The sequence below is a fragment of the Miniopterus natalensis genome, chromosome 12, assembly GCF_054644295.1.
Source record: "Miniopterus natalensis isolate mMinNat1 chromosome 12, mMinNat1.hap1, whole genome shotgun sequence".
Taxonomy (NCBI): Eukaryota; Metazoa; Chordata; class Mammalia; order Chiroptera; family Miniopteridae; genus Miniopterus; species Miniopterus natalensis.
In genome coordinates this window covers 64003031-64026226 of record NC_142092.1, presented here as the reverse complement: position 1 = coordinate 64026226, position 23196 = coordinate 64003031, and the positions used below count along the sequence as shown (strand labels likewise).

Below are 23196 nucleotides of genomic sequence, written 5' to 3'. Positions count from 1 at the left end.
CACAGCATTTCTCGCAATCTGATGGAGTCTGTGGGTCTCCTGAAGACCCAGATTAATGAGCCCTGCTTAATCTTAATCTTAGTTAAACCAGACCGTTGGGCGTGTTGGGGTTTTTTTATGTGTTTTTAAAAAATATGTCTTTATTGATTTCAGGGAGAGGAAGGGAGAGGGAGAGAGAGACAGAAACATCGATGATGAGAGAGTCATTGATCGGCTGCCTCCTGCATGCCCCCCACTGGGGATGGAGCCCGCAACCTGGGCATGTGCCCTGACCAGGAATCGAACCGCAATCTCCTGGATCCTAGGTCAATGCTCAACCGCTGAGCCACGCCAGCAGGCTCTTGGGTGTGTTTTTATTGAACAAGGAGTTTTCCCACTGGCAGTAGGTTCATGAGGATCAGGGTGAAGCTGCTGCAGCCCCCTGGGTGATCCTGACACTGTCCCAGGCCTTCGCTGGCCTGAGGGGGGGTGACAGCTGCAGGGGGAAGGAGACCCTCAGAGGAGCAAGGGGAAGGGGCAGATGAGGGTGATGCCACCTCTCTGAGCTGCCAGCGTGTGTGGTAAACAGCTATGCTGGCCTGTGGCACTTGCTCATTTCCATGGTGGAAATGCTGCCCGCCAGGGCTGATTTAAAGCTACCAACACGATGTCACTGGATGCACAGTGGGGCAGGCTCGCAGGAGCACTCTGTTAGCTAGTGTTTCCGCCACACGGATGCAGTAGACATGATGACCTCCTGAGCATAAGTAATAAGTAGTAAAATGTAACATAATTAGGAGTGAGGTTTGAATATTTGTTGTCTTTGTTTTTGATATGGTTGAACTGTAAGTTCACGTAGTTTAATTTTTCATAACCATTCTGTTCACAAAATTGGGGAAATTGGAGACATCGGGTCTCTGGAACCTCTGTAGCCGAGAGAAGGACTGGGGGAGGAGGGGAGCCCCAGGACGGATGGGACAGTGCCACTTGTGCTTCACCTTGACCTCCGCCTGGGTTCTGGGTGAAATAAACACACCAGGCTGCTGGGCAGAACTGGGTGGGAGCCTGGGGGACAGGCAGAGCCCGAGTCCCTGCTGTGAGAGCCACGTTCCTTACCAGTGCGGGTTTCCTCCTCTCGTAGGGTGCTCCAGGACGGATGGGGGCCCAAGGAGAACCAGGACTGGCTGGTTACGATGTAAGGAAACCTCCCCTCCCCCTCTCTCTGCAACTCTCTCCAGCAGGCCTGGGTCCTCTGCCTCCACCACCTCCCACCTGGGGGCCAGCCCTCGGGCCATTGGAGATTCATAGTCTCACCTACCCCAGGGAGCACCTGGGCCCACAGACCAGGGAGGAGGTCAAGGACCATTGGTTGCCAGGCGGGGTAGGGTGCACCCTCTCTGAGTCCTCTGAGGGTGGGTGCCCCCCCGTACCTCCTGTCTGAGCTGCCCATCTGTGCTCTGTGGAAGGAAAGCTCCTTAGCCCAGTTTCACATACTAGTTGGCACCCCCTAGAGGTAGCTGAGCCAAACCCACATCTGGGACACCAGGCCTCAGAGAGGCATAGGGCTTGCTCAGAAAGGGAAAGGGAGGCCCTGGGGGGTTAAGGATGTGTGTGCACAGTCTGACAGCTTGTTAAGTTAGTGGTGGGATCTGGAGTCTGAAAGAGATCCAGTAGGTCAGGATGAGGGGGAGAGGAGAACAGAAAGACGGGAAAAGGAGATGGAAACTGGGAGAGAGGTGCCGGGAGCCCACGGAGGAATCCACATGTGAGGTCTGGCCACCGCCCAGGAGAGTCTGCTGAGGCAAGCATTCTGCCCGGCCCCAGAGGACACAGCTGGCTGTCCCAAGATCTTGTCCCAGGTCTGCTCCCGGGCGGGGTAGTCAGAATCCTCAACCATCCAAGTGGACCTACCCTTACATGTGTATGTAGGACCCATACGGCATGTCTAGGAGGCCCAGGGCCCAGAGAGGTACTGGGCTTGCTCAAAAGTCACACAGCAAATCAGGGCAGAGCCAGGACCCAAGACCCAGTCGCACAGACCAGTGTCTCCATTTCTGAGTTCCTGTCCTTTATCACATGCCCCTCCCGAGTCCTCCCACCCCCATGCTCTCACCTCCTGCCTTGCCTTCTTGTTTCCTGCAGGGACACAAAGGCATCATGGGACCCCTCGGGCCTCCAGGACCAAAGGGCGAAAAGGTGGGTATTGGTTCGTGGGAGGCAGCTGCTCCCTGATATCCAGGCTGGCAGGAGCAAGCCCCTGGGCGCTGTGCCCAGAGAGCACGGGAGGTTCATAGCAGGCTCACCCCTGCTCATATCTCGGCGGCCGGGAGGCAGGAGCCAGTAGACCCATGTTTGGCACAGATGCATTGGGCATCGGCTCTGTGCCCGGCACCAGAACAAAAGCAGACACAGTGCCTGCCCTCCTGGGGCTTTCAGTCCAGCCAGGGAAGTGCCCATCAGTCATGTAATGACTAGAACTGTGCAGTTCCCATCGAACATGGGCACTGAGGCCTCGCTGGGGAATGAGCCAGGAGAGGGCTCAGGAAGCAGCGTGTGGACGCCAGCGTTTCAGGGCCACGAGGAGCCAGTGAGGCCGAGCGGAGGCATGTCCACTCCCCAGCCCTTGGCCCCAGATTCAGTAAAGGAGAGGAGGTGCTGGGAGGAACCTTGCTGATCTTTGTGTCCCGCCCCGCCGTGCAGGTGGGGACGTGGGGGCCAGAGGGCCGCGGCATCGCGCCCGGGTCACATCCGAGCTGGCCCTGGGACCCGCCTTTGAGTCCAACATCGGCGACTCTCGGTTCCTTCTTCCTTCCCTCCCTCCTCCTGATGGGCAGCTGGAAGGCCTCCAAGTGGGCAGCTGCCGCTCTCTCCTTCCCCGCTGCCTCCTCGGCCCTCCTTCCTTTTGCCGAGTCAGCTCCCCACTAACTGCATCCCGTTGTGGGTGAATCACCCTGGCCTGGCTCGCTGTCCAGCTGGCCCATTCCTCCTGCTTGGAAAAGAACAGACCTGCCATCAGAGCGAGCCACGGGCTCTGACATCACACGGGAAGCCGCAGAACGTGCCTCTCGGCTCCCAGGGTCCCTCCTCGGCGCTCCCAGTCTGCCAAGGCTGGTGCAGGAGGAGTTAACACAGGCCCTAAAAAGGGGGGTATCCCTCTGCTCCGGGCCATCTACAGCCCCAGAAGTAGTCCCTGTGGTTGCTGAGAGGGGAACCCAAACCCCAAATCTGCCATAAGTCTGGGGCCTTGGGTGGGGCCCCTGGATGCTTCATCTGTTAAGTGGGTGGGTGCCTTGGGAAGGCTAAGCGGGACATCACCTGTATGTCAGCCAGAAGCATTTTCTGACTTGCATGGTATTATTAGTTTGGTCATGCATCCTAGGCAACAGGTATTTATGGATTTATAATGATTTATTTAGTGTGGGGCCTGTGGAATGATGCCCTGAAGAGCTTAAAAATAAAAATAGTGACATGACAGGTCAACCACAAGCTGGGAGGGAAGAGAGAGCAGGTTCCTAGGGAGCGTAAGTGCCATTTACAAGCTCTTTCCCCGAGATTTCTCCCTAATCCTCACCATGACCCTGACACGAAGGTGTCATTGTCCCACGTGACAGGCAGAGAAACAGTCTCCATGATGCTCAGGGACCAGCTCAGGATCGGTGAGGGGGTCAGGACCAAGATTCAGACTCCGTCTGAGGCCAGACGGAGCCAATATGCTGATGAGCCAACATGCCGTTCAGCTTGCAGATCCCTGTGGGGCCTGTGTCTACAAAGGCAGTGGTCAGAGGGACTGGGGTGATGGGATGAGACTCTGGGAATAGGGAGAAGGGTGGTGGGGGCTCCACCAGCTCTCTGGTGCTAAAAATGCATCCCCAAACTACACCCACGGTGGGGGGTAGAGGGAGAGATCTTGACAGCTGGCTTTTGGCCCAGACTGCCCCTTGATTTCTGTGTGGCTTTGGCTAAGACCCTTCCTTCCCTGGGCCTCCATTTTTCCATCTGTAAAGTGGGGCAATCACTGCAGCAGCATATGGGTGCTGTATGGATTCTACAAAACAATGTATGAGGCACCCCTCATGATACGACAGGCACACAGAACACAATAGTTGAACATGGCCTCTCCCCAAAGCCCCCGGTCCAGCTGCCTCCCCCCACAGTGGGACAGAGCCCCAGGACAAAGAGCCATAGAGAGTGGGCAGGGCAGAGAGGGAATCCCTACTTTCTGGGCCAACCCCCTGGGTACAGCTGGCTCTAGGCCTGAGGCCAAGTCCCTCCTGCCTTCCATCTCTGCCCACAGGAGCCACAGAGGCCCTGGGCCAAGGTGCTGCTGCCGCCAGCCCTGGGGACTGTCGTGCCTGGGACAGGCTCTGGCGCCAGGCACAGCGCCCCTCTCTTCTGCCTCTCAGGCCTCCCCTTCAAACCCCTGCTGACAGCAAGGGGGCGCAGAGGTGTCCTCACTTGAGCCCCCTGCCCAGAATACGCCCCAGGGGGGTGACACCAGTGTTGTCTGGGGCTGCAGCTTTCTGAGCTCAGAGGTTCTTCCACTTGCTACTCTGCGCGCACCTGCCGTGTAGCTGGCACGTGGCGTCCAGCCACCTGCCCTGCAGGTGGCCCAGGGCCCAGGGTGGCCTGCCACAGCCCAAGGACCTCCACTCTAAACTCTGACTACCTCTGTGTGGCACAACAATCTTCACAGCCATCTGCGAGCCCCGACTATGTGCAGTAGCATGCCGACAGCTGAGCAAACCTTTCTTCCCTGGAGCCTCACAGCAACGCTGCCAGGCGTTACAACCCCATTTTGCAGATAGGAAACTGGCTTATGGATAAAATCCCCACCTTGGTCTCCTGCTGAGTGCAACCTGGGACAGCCCAGGGCCTTCTTGGGCTCCCATCAAGGGTAGGATATTCGTCCTAAAGCTGGTTCTTGGCCCACTTTCTCCCAACAAAGGTTACAGAAAGGGACTCTTATTGAGGGCTAAATAGCTCTGAGCTGCTCACATCGCCTCTGCGCCTTGGCATCCTCATCTGTAGAATGGGGATAATAGTGCCTACTTCGTGGGGTTGCTGGGAGGACTCAGTGAGTACCTGTGTCTGGCCTGTGGCAGTGCCCATGCATGCCAGCTGTTGGAATTACTGTCACTCCCCGCTGAGTGCCATGCAGGGACTTCTGTATCACTTCATGAACACCCCCCCCCCGTGTTCCCTTCACCCCTCCTCACCCCATTTCCCAGCTGGGAAGAGGAGCTCCAAGATCCTTCGCAAAGCAGGGTGTGACCATGGGCTCCACTCAGAGCCCGAGGGCATTGGCTTGGGGTGCTCAGGAGGGAGGCTAATGAGCAGTTTTGTGCTCCACAATCCTGGTTCCATGCTCAGGGCTGGCTCTGACCCCATGTCTGCCCCTTCCTTCTCTGGCCTCAGTCTCCCCATCTGTAACCCTAAGTAGGCTGCACCCAACCTCTGATCAGCCCCTTTTGGCCTCAGTGTGGAGTGTCTGGAATCCCTTGGATTCAGGAAGAGTAGGTAAGTTTGTAAAGCTGCTTCTGTGTCCACAGGGGGAGCAGGGCGAGGATGGCAAGGCTGAGGGGCCCCCTGGGTCACCCGGAGATCCGGTAAGGCCCCCCAACTTCCTTCTCCTGGGTGAAGGCCACGGTGGGGCCCGGCCTCCTGCGGAGGGAGGGGGAGGCCGAGCAAGGTGAGGCTGCTTCGAGCTCCACAGAAGGTGTAGCCAGTGAGGCCCAGGCCAGGCATCCCCTGCAGCTGGTGGCCCATATTTGCTGTTGTCTTTGTCATTCAGGGCCCTGTGGGTGACCGAGGAGACCGAGGCGAACCAGGGGACCCTGGATACCCTGTAAGTATCAGCTCCTACCTGCTGGCAGCAACTGGAGTGGGATAAGTGGGCACTCCTCAGCCCCGAGCCCCCTCACCTGTCACATGCTACCTGTCATGTGCTCCCTGGGATCAGAATAGCCTTCACCAGGACGCAAGCCCTTCCTCCCACCAGCAGTGCCTAAGGACACGCCCCTGAAGGAGGGCTCAGGTGTAAGTCATGATGAAAGGGCCTGTCTGAGACCTTCTCCGAGGGAGAGGAGGTTGGGGAGAAAGACATCTCCCCTCTGAGGGCCCCGTCTCTCCATCTGTGGCCAGGAAGGGATGGCCCTCCCAGCAGAAGCAGTGGACAGAGGCAGGAGACAAGCCACTGAATGAACGAATGAGCACTGGGCCCCCAGCAGGGTCTCTACCTTCCCTCCATCCTCGCAGATGAGGGGGCTTGGGGACAATGACACATGCTAGGAAGAGCAAGAGCTCCCCAGGGCACCTCCAGGTTGAAAGTTGCCCCCTCCAAGATGGGCCCCCTCACCTGTCTCTCCTTGGCTTCCAGGGACAGGAGGGTGTACAAGGCCTCAGTGGAAATTCCGGCCAGCAGGGCCTACCCGTGAGTGGTGCTTCATGTCCTGCCCCCTCCTGCCCTGAGGGGGTGGAGCAGCTATGGGGGAAATTAAATAACATGCCCTTGAAAGCTTAAGGGGACCCTCCCTGCAGGAGAGCTTGGGGTAGCCCATTCTGGTTTCTTCTGCCCTGACCCTGGGGGCACCCCCAGAGCCTGCACCCCCAAACCCCTCCCCACCCCTCCCTCTCCAGGCGGAGACTGGCCACCCTCCCCGGGAGAGAATCCTGGGGCTGCCTTGCGTCATCTCACCTTGGTTTGCAGGGGCATCCGGGACCCCGGGGGCGGCCGGGACCCAAAGGATCGAAAGGGGAAGAGGTAAGAGGACTGGGTGTCCACAGCAGGGACTGGGGCCCTGGGAAGGGGAAAGGCTGGCTCAAACACAGCAAGGAGGAGGCAGGGCTGAGAGGGCAATGATAAAGGGAGGGAACCACAGGGAAGATCAAATGGACCAGCCAGCAGTGGCCTCTGGCTCCCACCAGGAAACTGCCAATGCCCAGAGCCCCTGCAGCAGGGGACCAGTGGGAGACCCCCACAGAGCAGAGTCAGTGACAATACCGGCAGGTTCCGAGGCCCGCTCTGCCCCTGGGCTTCCAGGCCAGGCACTTGGTCCCATTTGCACATTCAGATGCTGAGGTCCAAGAGGTAGAGGGGCAGGCACCAGCCACACGGGCCCATGATCCTCTCAGTGCCCTGCTTCTAGAGCTCCTGGGGTTCTGTGCCTCCTCCAGGCAGCCCCCATCAGGTGTCCCTTGGTTTTTCAGGGACCAAAGGGAAAGCAAGGCAAGGCAGGGGCACCAGGACGGAGGGGGATCCAGGTGAGTGACCCACAGCGGCTCCTCTTCCACCCGCCCCCCTTCCCTCCCCAGAAGCCCTCAAAAGCTTCTTGTGTCCCTCCAGGGCCTGCAGGGGCTGCCGGGGCCCCGGGGTGTGGTGGGGAGACAGGGCCCCGAAGGTGTCGCTGGACCAGATGGGCTTCCTGGCAGGGATGGGCAACCAGGACAGCAGGTGAGCAGGACTTGGGCATCTCCATTGGAGATGAGGTGTGTGTGTACTGGGGGCGGGAGGATGCTATCATGGGCCATGGGCCAGGAGGAGCAGGTTTGAAAACTTGGATGGGGCAGAACCAACATACCCAGAAGCTCCCTGAGTGGACAATCGCCTCATCCCTTGAGACCTGGGAGTGTGACCCTCCTGACCATCTCCCCTCCATTCCAGCACCCAGGAGGTCATCCCCTGCCCAGTGGATGAGCTTCTGGTTTTTAAGATCCCTCCCCTTCCCTACTCTAAAGTCCTCAGCTCCTCTATCCACTGGTCCAGCCATCCTTATATGTAGGTGGTGTGACCTCCATCCTGGAGGTTGACCTCCTGGCCTTCAGCTCTGCCTAGAATCCACCCAGGCCTTGAGCCATCCTGCCTCCTTGGCTGCATCTCTGGAAACATGAGAGAGCCTCCTTCCCTCTTTCTTTACAGGGGGAACAAGGAGACGATGGGGCCCCTGGCCCCATGGGCCCTGCTGGGAAGAGAGGAAATCCAGGCGTGGCTGGCTTGCCTGGAGCACAGGGACCCCCAGGATTCAAGGTCGGATACTTATTAATCCATTCACCCGCCCTTCCCCCTTTCTGCCTTGGTACTAACTATATAATGATACTGATTATAATGCTGACATTATAATGTCAGCCTGTGTGAAAACGGAGTCCATATTGCTGGCCTTTCTCGGGTTCGCGTCCAAGCTCGAACCTAACTTAAAGGGTAAACCCTGCCGGCTACCAGGCCCTGGTCCCTTAACTGGTTGTGGGTTGTCCGTGAGCGCCCTCTTGTGGGCCTCTGAGGAACAATAGATGTTCCTTGCTGCTGGGACCCCCCCCCCCAAGGCATCTTTTTAAAAGGCTTCGTTGAGGGACGGAGGGGTGTGTGTGTCTGGGCGGGGAGAGGCAGCCATGAGTCAGCATGAGCCTAGATACTGAAGGAAGATTGAGATGAGTGAGTCAGACATGGCTCTTGCCCTTCCTGAGCCCGAGGTTTAGATGGGGAGAGGTTGGAACCTCGGGTAGGACAGCAGGCGGGGGAGAGTGGCCTTGGCCCAGGACGGACTTAAATGAGGAAAGGGAGGTGGTTTTCTCGCTGGAGGGACAGCGTGAGTAGAGGGGTGCAGGCGGGAGCTTCATCGTCTGCTGGGAAGAAACAGGAAAGAGGAGAGGCCGTGTGGGGAGTGCAGGGGAAGGGAGGCCCGAACGCCAGAGTAAGGAAGGGGACTGGCTTTCTCTTAGGGGGGATGAAGTGTGGAGGCCCCACCAGGCCTATATCTGAGATCTCAACTGACCCTGTGGAATCCCTGTTCTGTCTTTCCTAGGTCCCCCTCCCTGTGCCCTAGAGCCATTTACCCCCCTGACCAGTCATTTTGGCCTGTTTCTTAAAGGGTGAAAGAGGATTACCTGGGCAGCTGGGTCCCTCCGGTAAGCGAGGGACAGAGGGCGGAACAGGGCTTCCCGGGAGCCAGGGGGAGCCTGGATCCAAAGGCCAGCCGGTGAGTGAACCCCGGGAAATACACATGTGAGCGCGTTCACATGTGCACACAAATACTCACGTTCACGTATGCACACACACAGACCCAGAAGCCACCTGCCTGCTCTGTGACAAGGGCAGAGCAGCACTTTCTGGGCACCAGATGCCATTCTGCACCCCCTGAGTGGAGCGGGTGGGAGGAGGCTGAAAATTAGAGCTGAGCCTTTTGGCATGCAGAGAGGTGGATCACGACCAGATAAATAGCCTCACATCCATTAAAGACATTGAATCTGTAATTTAAAAGCTTCCCACAAAGAAAACTCTGGGCCCAGAGGACTTCACTGGTGAATTCTAGTAAACATTTATGGAAAAAATAATACCAAGTGTTCATAAACGCTTCCAGAAAATTGAAGAGAAGGGAATATGTCCCAATGCATTCTGCGAGGCTAACACTACCCTGATGTCAAAGTCAGACAAGACATTACAAGGAAAGAAAACTACAGGCCAATCAATATGCCTCATAAATAGATGCAAAAATTCTCAATACAATTTAAAAAATATTTTGTTGATTTTTTTTTTTTAGCTAGAGAGATATCCATTTGTTGGTCCACTTATTTATGCATGCATTGGTTAATTCTTATATATGTCCTGACTGGGGATCAAACCCACAACCTTGGCATATCGGAACAATGCTCTAACCAACTGACCAGGGCTAGAACGGTGAAATTTTTAAGACTGACCATACCAAGTGTTGGCAAGGATGTGGAGCAACCGGAACTCTCCTACTCCACTAATAAGAATGTAAATTTGTACAACAGCTTTGGAAAACAGCTGGGCAGTTTCTTTAAAAGTTAAGCATACACCTACCATATAATCCAGGCCTCTGGAATTGTTCCCACCTGATTTGCATCTAGCCCACTCCCCAACATAATGGCTGTGTGACTCTGAGCAAGTTCTTGCCCTCTCTGAGCCTCCGCTTCTTATCTGTGAACAGGGCACATTGTACTTCTCCAGGCTGATGTGGGACATGCACACATGATGGTGCACCCACAATGCTTGGCACATAGCAGACCCTCAGCTAATGGGGCTGCTTTTAGGGGATCACTCCTTAATAGTGCTTTTGAGATGGGTTGGGAAGGGTTTTTGGGTCCTTTCATTCTCTTCCTTGAAGACCTGGGACAGGAGATCCCGAGTGTTCTAGAGAGTTCCTCTAGAATACCTGAGCTGCCCTCTGTTTTCTCATCTGACAGAGGGCACAGGCTCTTTGCCCCAGGAACCCAGGCTGACCTGGTTTCTAGTTTGTGAGCTGTACATACCCATCGATCATCTCATGCAACAGTGGCTGATTTCCCTGGGAGAAGGCAGGCCCAGGGTCCTGGGTGACTGGCTAAGGCACCCTTGTCCTGGCCTCACTCACACCATCTCATCCTGATCTCCCCACAGGGTGACTCTGGCGAGATGGGCTTCCCAGGAATGGCTGGCCTCTTCGGACCCAAGGTACAGATTCCCACTCCACACTGTTCCTCTTAGGGGTCCAGTCCATCTACCTACTTGTTCATTTATTCATTCAACAAACACTTCTCGAGCACTTACAATGTGGGCTGACACACAACAGAATCGAACATGAGCATCTTGCCCTCGGGACTCATATTCCAGCCAACCTGGATTGTAAGCCCAGCTTCACATTCACCTGCTGTGTACCTGAGGCGAGTCACTTGGTCTCTCCAAGCCTGTTTCCTCATCTAAAAAATGGACATAACAATAGAGGGTGGTTGTAACAAGTAAGACCAGAAACAGAGCACACAGCCCTGAGCCTGCACACTGGTACATGCCTCATAATTGTGGACTTTGTTACTGATTCTGGGGCCTCTCAGGCAAGGCCTCTCTTCACAGGGAGGCCAAAGGTTGGCCAGACCCCAGGGGTCGGAGGCTCTGCTATGGCTTCTACCAGTGGCCACCGAACACACACAGCCTTCCTCTGTCTCTCGCAGGGCCCCCCTGGAGATATTGGCTTCAAAGGTATCCAGGGCCCTCGGGGGCCTCCTGGCTTGATGGTGAGTCCCCTCCCTCTCTGTCCCAGTGGGGACAGTGGCCCCAGGTCTAAGGCTGGTCAGCCATCAGCTGGGTGGACACATGCCATTATCCTGCTCCTTCAGTCTTGAGCCTCCCTCTGCCCACGGTCTCTCCTTCCACTCCACACCTTTGCCTGTGCCGTCCCTGCCAGCTGGGCTGCCACCTCCCCTCTTTCACCTGCTCCCCTCCCCCCACTTTTGTAGCTCACCCCAAGGACACAGGAAGGGCTCAGGAGGTGCATGGCCTGGCCCTTGCTTGAAGAGGTCCCCATTCTGTTCCCTTGGGACACTCAGGGTGCCCTCTACCCCCCTGTCCCTGTGACTATTCCCCAGTCCCTGGGACAAGAACACATAAGCTTTTCTCTCTCTTTTAGGGAAAGGAAGGCATCATCGGGCCCCTCGGGATCTTGGGACCTTCAGGACGCCCGGTATGTGCAGGAGGTTGGCCAGAGACTGCTGGTTCCCCTCGCCTTCCTGGTTGCAGATCGCCTCTGGGACCCAGGGCTGGCTTGAGCCTCTGTTTCCCGGCCTGGGAAATGGGGCTTCCCTCTGAGCCCTCGCTCACGGGGCCGTGGTTTATTGCAGGGTCCGAAAGGCGACAAAGGCAGTCAAGGGAACTTGGTGAGTGGATGGGCTGGGGACAGCGCTGCTGAGGTGTGGGAGGGGGGAACTTTGAGGGGTGTGAGCACAGCTCAGCCCGGGTCGCCTAACCCTCTCTCTGCTTCTGTCTCCATCCAGGGATTGCAAGGTCCGAGGGTGAGTGGGCTGGGGTGTGAGGGCTGGGTGGGGGCGGGGGACTGGGCAGGCACTCTGATTCCTGGACCCTGTCATCCTGTCTGTACCCATCTGTGCCAGGGTCGCCATTGTCCCTGGGTCTTGGGTCTGCTCCGGGAGGCCTGGGGGAAGATGGGAGGCGTGTGACCAGGGCCTCACTGTCCTCTTCTTCCTCCAGGGTCCTCCCGGCCCCAGAGGGCGACCTGGCCCACCGGTAGGTAACCGCATGCTCAGTGCCCATTGAATTCTGGGGCAGGAGGTGGGGTGCCTTTGAATGAGACCCAAGGGTTTGTCTTGGCCCTGACCTCATAGGACTCGCCAGCCTCTTGAACTGCATAGACTTTTGGGAGAATGTAGACCAGCCCAGTGGGGCCAGGCCTCCGGGAGAGCAGACACCAGCTTGGGGGGGGGTCTCTCATGCCCTGATAGCCCCTCTTCTCTCATCTCCTGACAGTCCCTGAACTCCAGCACCCAACCCTCATCAAATCCTGACCTAGCCTCTTCTTTTGCAGGGCCCTCCAGGGAGACCTATCCACTTGGTAAGTTGGAGAGCATGCTCTTTTGGCTACTTGGGTAAGGCCTGGGGATGGGGTAGTTCGGCAGCTGACCTCTCTCTGGCCACAGTGGCTAGAACCCTAAGCTGGGCCTGGGGGTGCCTATGTCCTTTTGTCACTCCATATTGGACTCTGGACCCTGAAGCCCCAGAAAGATCCCTGGGCCAGGAGGCAGGGAACCCAGATTTTAGCTGGGATGTGCCCCTGACTGTGACCCCACGAAGACACTCCAACTGCCAGGCCCCTGGATCCTGTCAGTACACGGTACAGATCTGCTGGCTGCTGAGGATTCTTCCTTATCAGATTCTGAGTCCAAAGAGGGAGCAGATTGGGGGCCCTGTCGGAAAGCATGGTCCCTCCCAAGCCCTCTGATGAGTCCTTCCTCATTTTACCACCACGCTGATTGACTGTTAGAATCAGGCCCCGGCAGATCCCAGGAAGCAGCCGAGGGGGAAGACTGAAAGGAGCGGGAACCCTTGGGCCATGAGCCGCTTGGAACCTCTGATCTTTTGCATCTCAGCTTCTCACTGGCCCTCCTGCATCATCCACAAAAATGGGATGACAGCCCTGGCCTCTCCGGGTGCCCTTCCCCCAATCCTTCCCATCAATAAGGCAGCCAGCTCAGAGAAAGTGAAGAGATCCAGGAAAAACCCTTTCCCTCTAAAAAATGGAAAATGGGAAGATTTTGAATTTTTAATACTAACCTAATCGATTGAGTGCCAGACACCATTAGAACTGCTTTTCATGGATTAAGTCATTTATTCCTCTCAACAATTCAAGATGAGAGAAATGAGGCAGAGAGGTTAAACAACTTGCCCTAGATTGTGCAGTTAGTAAGTAGCAAGGCTGGGATTTGAACTTGAGAAGCACTAGCTCCAGAGTCCCAGCTCCGGACCCCAATCCTGGGCTTCACTCACTGTCAGATTCTGCCCCTCGCTGTTTTCACGGCAAGACCACAGCTGTGCTGCTGGCAAGCCCAGGGCAAGGGTCGGAGGTCCAAGTGTATGTTAGACAATTGCAGTGCAAGCCAAAGGAGAGACCAAGGACTGTGGGAATAGAGAGAAAGGGGGCCGCGCCCAGCCTGGGGGCAGGGGCACTAGGAATGAGTTCCCCCTGCAGCTGACATCTGTCGGGTGAGTGTAGGGCAGGACTACTGACATTTGCGTCTAGATGACTGTTTGCTGGGAGTGACTGTCCTGCATGTTATAGGATGTTTAGCAGCATCCCTGGCTTTTACCCACTAGATGCCAGTAGGACCCCCTTCTCCCGCTGTGACAGCCAAAACTGTCTCCAGGTATTATCAAATGTCCAGTGGGGGGCAACATCGCCCTTGGCTGAGAACCACTGGAATAGCAGTTAGCCAGATGGAGTACTGGAGGGTGGAAGAGTGTTCCAGGGATCAGAACAGCATGTACAAAGGCCCCATGGCTAGGGAGAGCATGGCACTTAGGAGCTTAAGAAGTATGGTAGTGTGTTGTATACAGAATAGATGTGGGAGAGAGGGGAGAGGAGAGAGGAGGTCCGGAGACCACAGCACTCAGGCGGTGTCTTGTAACCATGCTGAGGAGTTTGGACTTAATCCTGAGGGCACTGAGCTATCCAAGTGCCCAGAGGAGGGAGTAGAAGGGAAGCTCTGGCTCTGTTTGCTAGGGGAGGAAGGACAGAGGTCTGCCGAGGGCATGTGACTCGGCCAAGATCCCGCTGGGGAAGGTGGGGTGGGAGAGCGGATGCTTAGACCCCGGGGCTCCTGCTTGGTGGGTTTGGGGGTCCAGAATGCACACCCTGTCTTCTCCCTGCACAGCAGCAAGATGACCTTGGGGCAGCTTTCCAGACGTGGATGGACACTAATGGAGCACTGAGAGCAGAGGTACTGCCAGGAGCCCTGCCCACGTGGGATTCTTTCCTGGGGAAAACAGAAATAATGGCCTGCATGTGGTCAATGCCCCCATCCACGTGACCCGCACCGAGCATTTCATAGCCCTTGGTGGCATCTCACAACCACAGATGGGGGAAGGTTGTTGCGGAGGCTCAGAGTAGACGGCAACACGTCCAAGGTCACGCAGCCAGTCCCTGAGCGCTTTTGCTTTCTTCCAAAGCCCTCTGAGAGTGTCAGAGTTCTTGCTGGCCTGAGTCAGGAAGAGATGCTTGCCTGGCCCAGTGCCCACGGCAGCTTCCCATGGTTCAGTCCCACAGTCCCCCAGGAGCAGGAGGCTCATGGTCATCCCAGGGGGCTCTGCTAAGACCCTGGCCTGTGGTCAACTCGACTCTAAGACTCCAGGCCAAGGAGGCTCTTGGTGTCCTCTAGTTGAACCCCTGTCAAAAGTGTCCTTTGCTGCTTTGCTCTCTTCCCAAGATGGGGAACTCACCCCTCACCCCAGCTCAGACCGCCATGCATTTCCATTTGTCCCCTGACCTGGATGCTGGGAGAGTTGATGCCCAGTCTGCTCTCTCAGGGCTCGCAACCCTGGGGCAAGAGCAGCATGGAGGGGTGGGGGGTCGGGGAAGGACCTCCACCAGCCCCTCTGGAAGGGGTTGGGGCCATTCCCCAGTGTCCTGCACCCCCCGTCTGCCTTGCTCACGGAGGCCTGCCCACCCTGCACCACACTCCAGCTGCCCTCCGCTCCTCTCACGTCTCTAGGCCCCCATGGCAGCACCCCCCCGGCCATCCCTGGACCCCAGTCTCTTTAAGTAGAGTAGACCCAACCCCTGTCCCGACCATGCCCCTGGGGACTCAGATGTCCCCCAAGTATTGAGAACTTGAGCCTGTGGAGGCTCAGACCTCGGGCTGAGCCAGGACCTCAAGGGGCCGATGGCCACCCTCTCTCCTCACAACAGGTTTACAGCCATCCGGACCGGCTGGTGCTGGACCAGGGAGGGGAGATCTTTAAAACCTTACACTACCTCAGCAACCTCATTCAGAGCATTAAGACGCCCCTGGGCACCAAAGAGAACCCCGCCCGGGTCTGCCGGGACCTCATGGACTGTGAGCAGAAGATGGCAGATGGTACGAGGGCCTGTGGCTCTGAGGAGAGGGCTTCCTGCCCCGGGGGGGTGGGGGGCAGGTTTCTGTCCTCAGAGAGATGGCACATGGTCAGTCATTTATTCACTCAACCGACAGTCACTGAGCCCCAGGGCCAGGCCTTGTGCTGCCTGGGGGTGGGGTATAGTGGGAAACACCAAGGAGGGTTCCACCCTTCCCGAGCCCACAGATCAAGCTGGGGACAGCGGTTTCAGTGCAACAGGACAAGAGCTTTGGTAGAAAAGGCCCCTGAGGGCCAGGAGAGGACAGGGGCAGGAGGGGGCTGTGCACTGCATCCAACTCTTCTCCCTGTGTGAGCTAATGTGGCCCGTGAAGGACCACAGCCCAGCGCTGGAGGCGACAGACCCGACGCGAGTGTCAGCCCTGTGAGCTGGGCCAGCCGCCTCACCGCCAGAGCCGCCCTGCCCTTCCCTGAACAAGAAGGCAGCTAGTGGCCGGTTGTCTTCCTCTCAGCTCAGTGCCTTTGGCTCCCTTGGAAGCCCAGTGGGGAAACCAGATGCCAGCAGAGGGGGTGGGGGCCCTGACTCCCACTCGCCCCCGCCAGCCTGAGGAGGATCATTCCCCTCGGTGGAGAAACCATTCCACGAGCTCACCCCTAAAGCCCCTGGGCAGGTGGCTCAGCCTCTCCACCTCAGTTGTCCCCTATGGGAAATGAACATTTCCCAATAGCCACAGGTCACGGGCTCAGCTGCGTGCCACTCCAGGAGCTCTGCCGGATGCGAGCTCTGCTCAGAGACCTGTGGCTCACAGAATCCCTTTTCCGCTCCCCCTCCCTGACTTCATATCCAACCGGGGCTCAGGGGTCACAAGGTTTGGAGCCCACCTGCAGAACCAGATGCTGGGCTCCTCCCCACATACATACACCACCCCATTGCTTCCTGCAGGCACCTACTGGGTGGATCCAAACCTTGGCTGCTCGTCCGACACCATCGAAGTCTCCTGCAACTTCACGCATGGTGGACAGACCTGTCTCAAGCCCATCACGGCCTCCAAGGTACCCAGCTGCTCCCTGCCTCCCACTGGCTGGCCCTCTCTACCTCCACCCTGCCCTGGGCCACAGCCCACCCAGATTTTGGTCTGGCTGCATGGCCTTGGGGAAGTCCTCTCTTATTTCTGAACCTCAGTTTCTTCATCTATAAGTTGGGGATGAATTGTTCTAAATCCAAACCTCTTTGACTGGTCTGATGCCAATGAATCTTTCTTCAGATAGAACTTTCTGCCTAATACTTAAAACAGCATCGTTGGCCAGGCTGGCCTGGCTTCGAGAACCATGAGCCACCAGTACAAAATAATTCAGGGTGCTGCTCCCCTGGGACAAGCCACCAGAAGCGTGTGCAAATATTAAGTGAATGTTCACTGCCCACTTACCAGGTGCCCATCTCTGAGCTGAGAATTTTAGGTGGCTCAGGGCAACTCGACAACAAGCCAAGGCAGGCGGTGGCAGTGGGGTGTGACCACTCCCCCGCCCAGGGCAAGTGCACCGTAACCTGCACTTGCAGTGAGTCCTGCACATGGAATATTCGAGCTACGGTGAGAAGAGCAGCTCTGACTGCAGGGAGGCAGGGACCCGGAGCACCTTGCATCCCTTCCCAGCAGCCCTTTTGGGAGAGCTCCAGGAGGTGCTTTGTGCTGACCATCTCAGACCCAAAGTTTGAGAATCTCTAGGTGAGCCAGCTGGTCAACAGATTGAGTCCCTACCATGTGCCAGGTGCTGAGATTCAACATGAAACACAGCAGCCTCGCACGGCCCCCACAGCCAGAGCTCCAGGTCCAGCAGGCTCTTTCCCCTCTCACTCTGAGGTTTGGGAGCCACGTGGCAAACCCACCTGGCAGAGGGGTGAGGCCAGAGTTGGCACCTCCATTGGCAGTGTGACTGCCCATCGGAGTCGCCAGCCCCATGGGAACAGTGAACCACTGTTTTGTGCCGGTTTCACTCTATCAATAATCAATGTTGTGCTTGGACCGGCTCTCGTGGTTTTTATTATGATTGCAAGATGCCCTTTGGCAATAACTATCAGGAAACCTTTGGCAAAAATAAAGATTTATTACTCATAAGAGTGGAAATTACATAGCACACCTGGGGCCACACAGGGAGGTCCCAGGAGCTTGGGGGTCTGTGGGCTCGTGCTGTTGATGAATTCAAACATAACAGCGGGGATTGAAAGCACAAGAAGAGAAAGAACACATGGCCCAGATGGTCAGTTACTAAAAGCAACCAAGACTCTAAAACAGAGGAGCCTCAGTAGGGGGAGGTAGTCTGGCCCTTTATCTGGTCCTGTTGCTGGCTGCGTGGTGATCAGAGGTGGCCGCCTCTGACGTGGATGGCATCAAAGCTTAAGCCAGGCACTCGCATTACAAACCTAGAGAAACCCCAACTGTCAGGGCTCACACTAGAGCCACTGAAGCCATTAATCCTGCCCTATTGTTTGTTGTCAGGTCTGGCATTTCCACCCCATCCCACCCCACAGGGATATTGGACTTAGAAAGGATAGGAAGGGCACTTCTCATTTGCTCTGTACTCCCAGAGCCTCTCAGTCTTGGGCAAGACCCTCCTCCTCTCTGGGCCTCTGGATCCCAGCTCAGCTCCAAAGACCCTGCCCCCCACAATGGTGTGGGTGTGTGGGTAAGATTATCTCAGGACCCTCGCAGCTCTGACTCTGGCCTTGGTTCTTTCTTTCCCTTCCTTGTTGCTCCCTGGCTGTGGACCAGCTCACGCAGACCTCAATTTCCCTGTCTTTGAAGTGGGCACACATCTGGGAGCGTGGCTGGGAAATGTTACCAGGAGAGAGCTTATCTCTGTGTCCTCTGAGAGCTGTGAGCACCCAAGCCAGACCTGACCCAAGCCCACGGCTGTGTCTCCTCCGCAGGTCGAGTTTGCCGTCAGCCGGGTCCAGATGAATTTTCTGCACCTGCTAAGCTCTGAGGTGACACAGCATATCACCATCCACTGCCTTAACATGACCGTATGGCAGGAGGGCCCCGGGCAGGCCCCAGCCAAGCAGGCCGTTCGTTTCCGGGCCTGGAACGGGCAGGTCTTTGAAGCTGGGGGTCAGTTCAGGCCTGAAGTGTCAATGGATGGCTGCAAGGTAACTCTTGGAGCCCCCACAGGCCCCTCAAGCACAGACAAGTGGAAAAATGTGTTTTTATTATAAAGTTGTATATAACAATTTTACACTATAATTTTTACATATGTGTAATAATTTTATAACAGTTTTATAAAATTGCTTTTATTCACTTTCCTCTCTGGGAACTTTCTGGGAAGATCTGGGCTGGTAAAAATTTTACTGGCTGGTAGATACGGTATTTATTTGCAAAGCTGCTTGTAAGAGAATGTACTTCTACTCTCTGCCCCCACCCTGACCAGGCTAATTTTTTCTCTTAACATTTTTGGTTATTTTCAAATGCCTAAAACAGGGTAAGTTATTGGGGAAAAGAGAGACAAAAAGTTGTCCAAAAAAACCAAAACTGGTAATGAACATGTTGGTTTCCCCACATCCTCACTAACTACGTGTGTGTATGTGTGTGTGTGTGTGTGTGTGTGTGTGTGTGCACGCACGCGGATAAAGCCTTAGAAATAAACCTATCCTTTGATCCAGCAAATCTACTTCTAGAATTTGTTCTGTGGAAATGGACATAATTACAAATGTGCACAAAAGTTCAGTACAAGGATAGTCATTACAGCATCACTCATAAGAATAGAAACAGTAGAAGCGACCTTAATGGGCAAATCCAGGCTAAATCCTGCGTGGCCATTAGAAACTGTGAGGGGGGATCCGTGGGACAGCACCAGATAGATGAGGACCATGGTGGGCATACGTGTCCCCTTCTCCTTCTGGCCTCAGGTCCGGGATGGCCGCTGGCATCAGACGCTCTTCACCTTCCGGACCCAGGACCCCCAGCAGCTGCCCATTGTCAGCGTGGACAACCTCCCTCCTGCCTCATCAGGGAAGCAGTACCGCCTGGAAGTTGGACCTGCGTGCTTCCTCTGACCTCTGACCTCTGACCTCCTGGCTCCTCTAGGCCTCGAGGAGGAGGCGGAGGCGGAGGCAGCGGTGGCACAGGGAGGGTACTTAGGGACGGTTGTCCCAGGAGAGGCAGCTCACCTGGCCTGGGGTCCTAGGCAGGCCCCAGATGTCTGCCCAGTAGAAGTGGCTGGGGGGTAGCAGGGAACAGGGTGACCCCAGCACAGCTCCAAAGACCAACCGAAGAGCCGGCCGGAGCCAGCTGGGCCCGCAACCCGCCTGCGCCCCGCCTGCGCCCAGTGGCCTGACTCCCAGCTCCGCGGCCACCCCTTCCTCCCCGCTTCCTGCCCAAGCGAGAGCCCCCGGTGCCAGCCAGCTTGAGGGAAGGGGCAGCTGGTCCCTGCCAGGGAGCGTCGATGTGCAATATTAGAGAGGAGACATGAAAAAAGGAGAAAAGGAAAGAAAGTACTATATATATTTTATTTAAACAAAACACAAAGAAGATGCGTTCCTATTCTTTTCACCTGGGAAAGAGGTGAGAGGGTGAGAGAGCAGCCGGGGTGGGAAGCAGAGGAGGCGGGAGAGGAGCCCCTTGGGGCTGGGGGTGCCCACGTTTGCTACCTCCCACTGTGAAATCGCTGGTGCTCCAATCGTCTTAGTGTATGTGATTTTTTTTTTTTTTTTTTTAAGGAAAACAAAAACCCTATTTAAGATTCTGAAGGTGCTACCATTTTTGCCATAGACTTTGAAGAAGCGTTTTGATGTGGGCGATCCTCCACATTTTTCTCTCTCCTCCAAACGACAACGTTTAGGGAATTTTTAAATGTTCCTAGCATCACCCTTGTGCTCATCAGGTAATCTGCTAAGGAGGGAGGGAGGGGAAGAAAAACGGAAAAAAAAAGAAAAAAAAGCAAAGCAAAAAAAAAAAAAAAAAATCCTGCCAGAAACAGAAGTAGTAAGATTTACCTTTTAACTTATGGACTTGGAAGTGTTTGTCCCCTGAAGCAGGGGGAGGCCTGAGCAGGCAGGATGTCGACTGGGCCCTTCATGGCCCTGGAGGGGAGCGAGGCTTGTCCTGGAGGGTGCGATCTAGACTGGAGGGTCCTGGGAGAAGCCGTGACCTTGAAGAAACTAGTTGCAGGGGTGGCGCTGGGTCGGGGCTGACCTGGGAGGTGCAGATAAATCTGGAACCATCTCATGAAGCCACATGCCCTCCACTAGGGTCCTCCCTCCCAGGGGCCTGTCCTCTCAAGACGCAGCCATCACTCTTGCTTTTTTATTGTCATTAAATTCCGTAGAAACAGTGTCATTAGCTCCCAGGGTACGTGTGGGCTGAGGAGGAAGAATAATTATGGGAACCTCGGAGTTCAGCGTGATAGGGATAGTCGGTGTCACTGAATTGTCCCACGTCAGCGAACCACTCAGCACCCAGGGCCGGTCCGGAGGTTATTCTAACTAAGAAATTATTTTTATAGAAGGGGAAATTTTATGTGAAAGTCTATTTGTCTTGTTTTTTTTTTTTCTTCTAAAGTTGTGTCTCTTCGGGAATTGGATTTGCTTTGCATTATTTAATACCTCACTCTACCCCCCCCATCCCTGGCCCTCGGCCCAGCCGGATGCTCCCCGTGGAAGGGCATTCTCGTAGCAGCTCGGGCCTCAGCGCTCAGTTTCCCCATGCTGCCAGTCGCCACCTGGCTTCTGTCTCGTTCTTGGGTTTTCCTGCTGTCCGTGTTTATGTCTCTGTCCACATGTCAGTGTTAAAACCCCAGTGAGTTCCGTCTCTCCTTTTCCCTTCTGGATTTTAAATAAATATTTAAAACTGAGGCAATGGAATGACAGATCTGTGGTGTGTGCTTCTTTGAAAAGCCCGGGGAAGGTTTGTGGCGGGGCTGGAGGGTGGGGGCAAGGTGCTGGGGGGACGCCCTGCTGCTGCTGCTTCCCCCATGGGGAGGGGCAGGGCGAGAGATAGGGCACCTTGGGGGGGGGCTGCTAAAAGTGAAAGAATCTTGGTTTCTTAGGGCTAGTGTAACAGTACCCCAAACCTGGTAGCTTAAAACAACAGGAATGTACTCTCTCCCAGTCCTGGAGGCTAGAAGTTTGAAATTAAAGTATTGGTAGGGCCACCACCTCTCTGCCACCTCAACGGGAGGTTTCCTACCTGGTCCAGCTTCTGCTGGCCGCAGACATTCCTGGGCTTGCAAGCCAGCACCTCAACCCCTGCCTCCGTAGTCACGACGCTCTCGCTATGCGACTCTGTAGTCACATCTTTTCATAGGAGAGCAGTCATTTGGGATGAGGGCCCACCCTGGTGGCCTCTTCTTAACCTGATTACTCCCGCAAAGACCCGGTTTCCAAGTAAGGCCACATTAACAGAGAAGTCCCAAGATCTGCTAAGTGAGTTGGCAAGCTGGAGACCCAGGAGGGCTGGTGGTTTAGTTCTAGTCTGAAGGCTGGCAGGCTTGAGACCCAGGAAGAACTGATGTTTCAATTCATGTCCAAAGGCAAGAAAAGGCTGATGTCCATCTCAAGCAGTTTAATTAAATATCTGGGTGCCCCATGGTTCGGTTAGTTGGCACAAAGTTCATCATACAAGTTTACTTGAGAGAAGATGAATAGAGGTTAGCCAGATGGGGAAGGGCGCTGGGGGGAGAGGAAACAGCCCCTGCCAAGGCCTGGTAGCAAAGGTGTCACTGCATATTTGGGGAACAGTAAGTAGTTCAAATGGTGTTTGGGGGTATAGGGAGGCCTGAGGCGTCATGCTGGAAATAGGACAAGCCACAGGCTTGCACGAGAGAGCAAGGTTTGGGTTGGCCAAGTTGGGTTTGGGTTGCAATGGGGCGCTGGAGCAGAGCTCTCCAGGAGGCAGCTGGCTGAGCTGGGAGGACAGGAAAGAGGTTTGAGCCACCATCTGAGCTCCAGAACCATCAGCAGCATCTGTGTAGCTTTGAAGACATGGGAGAGGAAGAAAGAGTCAGGAAGAGGGGAAAGAGAAGAGGGGCTATGTTAAAACTGTGGCTTGCAACTCTGCTGGTCTGAATTCCAGGAGGGCCTCCCATGCTCGGCCAGTTAATGCCAGCTCATTCCCAGCAGGGGTAGGTAGGAGGTGGTTGTGTTGGGGATAAAAGGCAGCTCTTCCCAGCTCTTCCCAGGTGGGCCGTACCTGCAGTTTCCAATCTCTAATTGCACAACCGAGTGTCAGGAAAGAGCCAGAGTGGACTTCCCAGGCCTGGTGAACTCGAAGGGAAAGCCCAGGCCAGCCCGTGTTTGCTCTGTCCACAATGAATCAAGCCCCAGCCATGGCCAGTCACATCCCACAGTGACCAACAGCCTGGAGCTGGGGAAGTAAGGGAGGGGCAGGCGAGAAGGGGAGAGGCTGGCAGGTGATTGCAGTCCCAGCTTCCTGCCTGGAACACAGCCTTGGATGGGTCATTCCCTATATCTGGGCCTCAGTTTCTCCCTCTGCAAAATGGGGGTGATGGCCCTTCCCTGCTTGCCAATCACAGACAAGGCTGTTGTTTCATAATAGTGGGGTGAACCGGATGAAATGGAATGATATTCAAGTGCTTTTTGACCTACAAAATCTACAGCGTCACATGCATGGTTCAACCCAATGACAGCACCATTCAAAATAATCGCAGCTACATTTCTTGCGCAGTGTGAACCAGGGGCCGTGCGGATAGGAGATGTTTTCAGCCTCCGCATGGCCCTCTGAGACATGCGTTATTACCCTGACTCTTCAGATGAGGGAGCTGAAGTCCAAAGAGGTTACACAAGTTGCCCCAAACCGCAAACCAGGATTTGAATGCTGGCAAATCTTCATTTGGGGTATTTCCTCAGCCCAACACAAAGTTCCTAATTAGGAGAGTTT

The 23196-nt window shown here is 55.5% G+C and overlaps 1 protein-coding gene across 1 annotated transcript in view; it reads left to right on the top strand.

Moving 5' to 3' along the window:
- Positions 1–21161, top strand: part of COL27A1 (collagen type XXVII alpha 1 chain) — a 118907-nt gene extending 97746 nt beyond the window's left edge. The window contains exons 40-61 of the mRNA XM_087822867.1: positions 1121–1174; positions 2122–2175; positions 5529–5585; positions 5771–5824; positions 6356–6409; positions 6686–6739; positions 7186–7239; positions 7322–7429; positions 7895–8002; positions 8841–8948; positions 10370–10423; positions 10918–10980; positions 11373–11426; positions 11584–11619; positions 11737–11754; positions 11951–11986; positions 12285–12311; positions 14128–14193; positions 15162–15330; positions 16251–16360; positions 18234–18452; positions 19209–21161. Coding sequence (XP_087678993.1) covers positions 1121–1174; positions 2122–2175; positions 5529–5585; positions 5771–5824; positions 6356–6409; positions 6686–6739; positions 7186–7239; positions 7322–7429; positions 7895–8002; positions 8841–8948; positions 10370–10423; positions 10918–10980; positions 11373–11426; positions 11584–11619; positions 11737–11754; positions 11951–11986; positions 12285–12311; positions 14128–14193; positions 15162–15330; positions 16251–16360; positions 18234–18452; positions 19209–19355 — 1704 coding nt within the window. The 3' untranslated portion in view covers positions 19356–21161. The remainder of the gene's footprint in view (positions 1–1120; positions 1175–2121; positions 2176–5528; positions 5586–5770; positions 5825–6355; positions 6410–6685; positions 6740–7185; positions 7240–7321; positions 7430–7894; positions 8003–8840; positions 8949–10369; positions 10424–10917; positions 10981–11372; positions 11427–11583; positions 11620–11736; positions 11755–11950; positions 11987–12284; positions 12312–14127; positions 14194–15161; positions 15331–16250; positions 16361–18233; positions 18453–19208) is intronic.
- The last annotated feature ends 2035 nt before the right edge of the window (positions 21162–23196 follow it).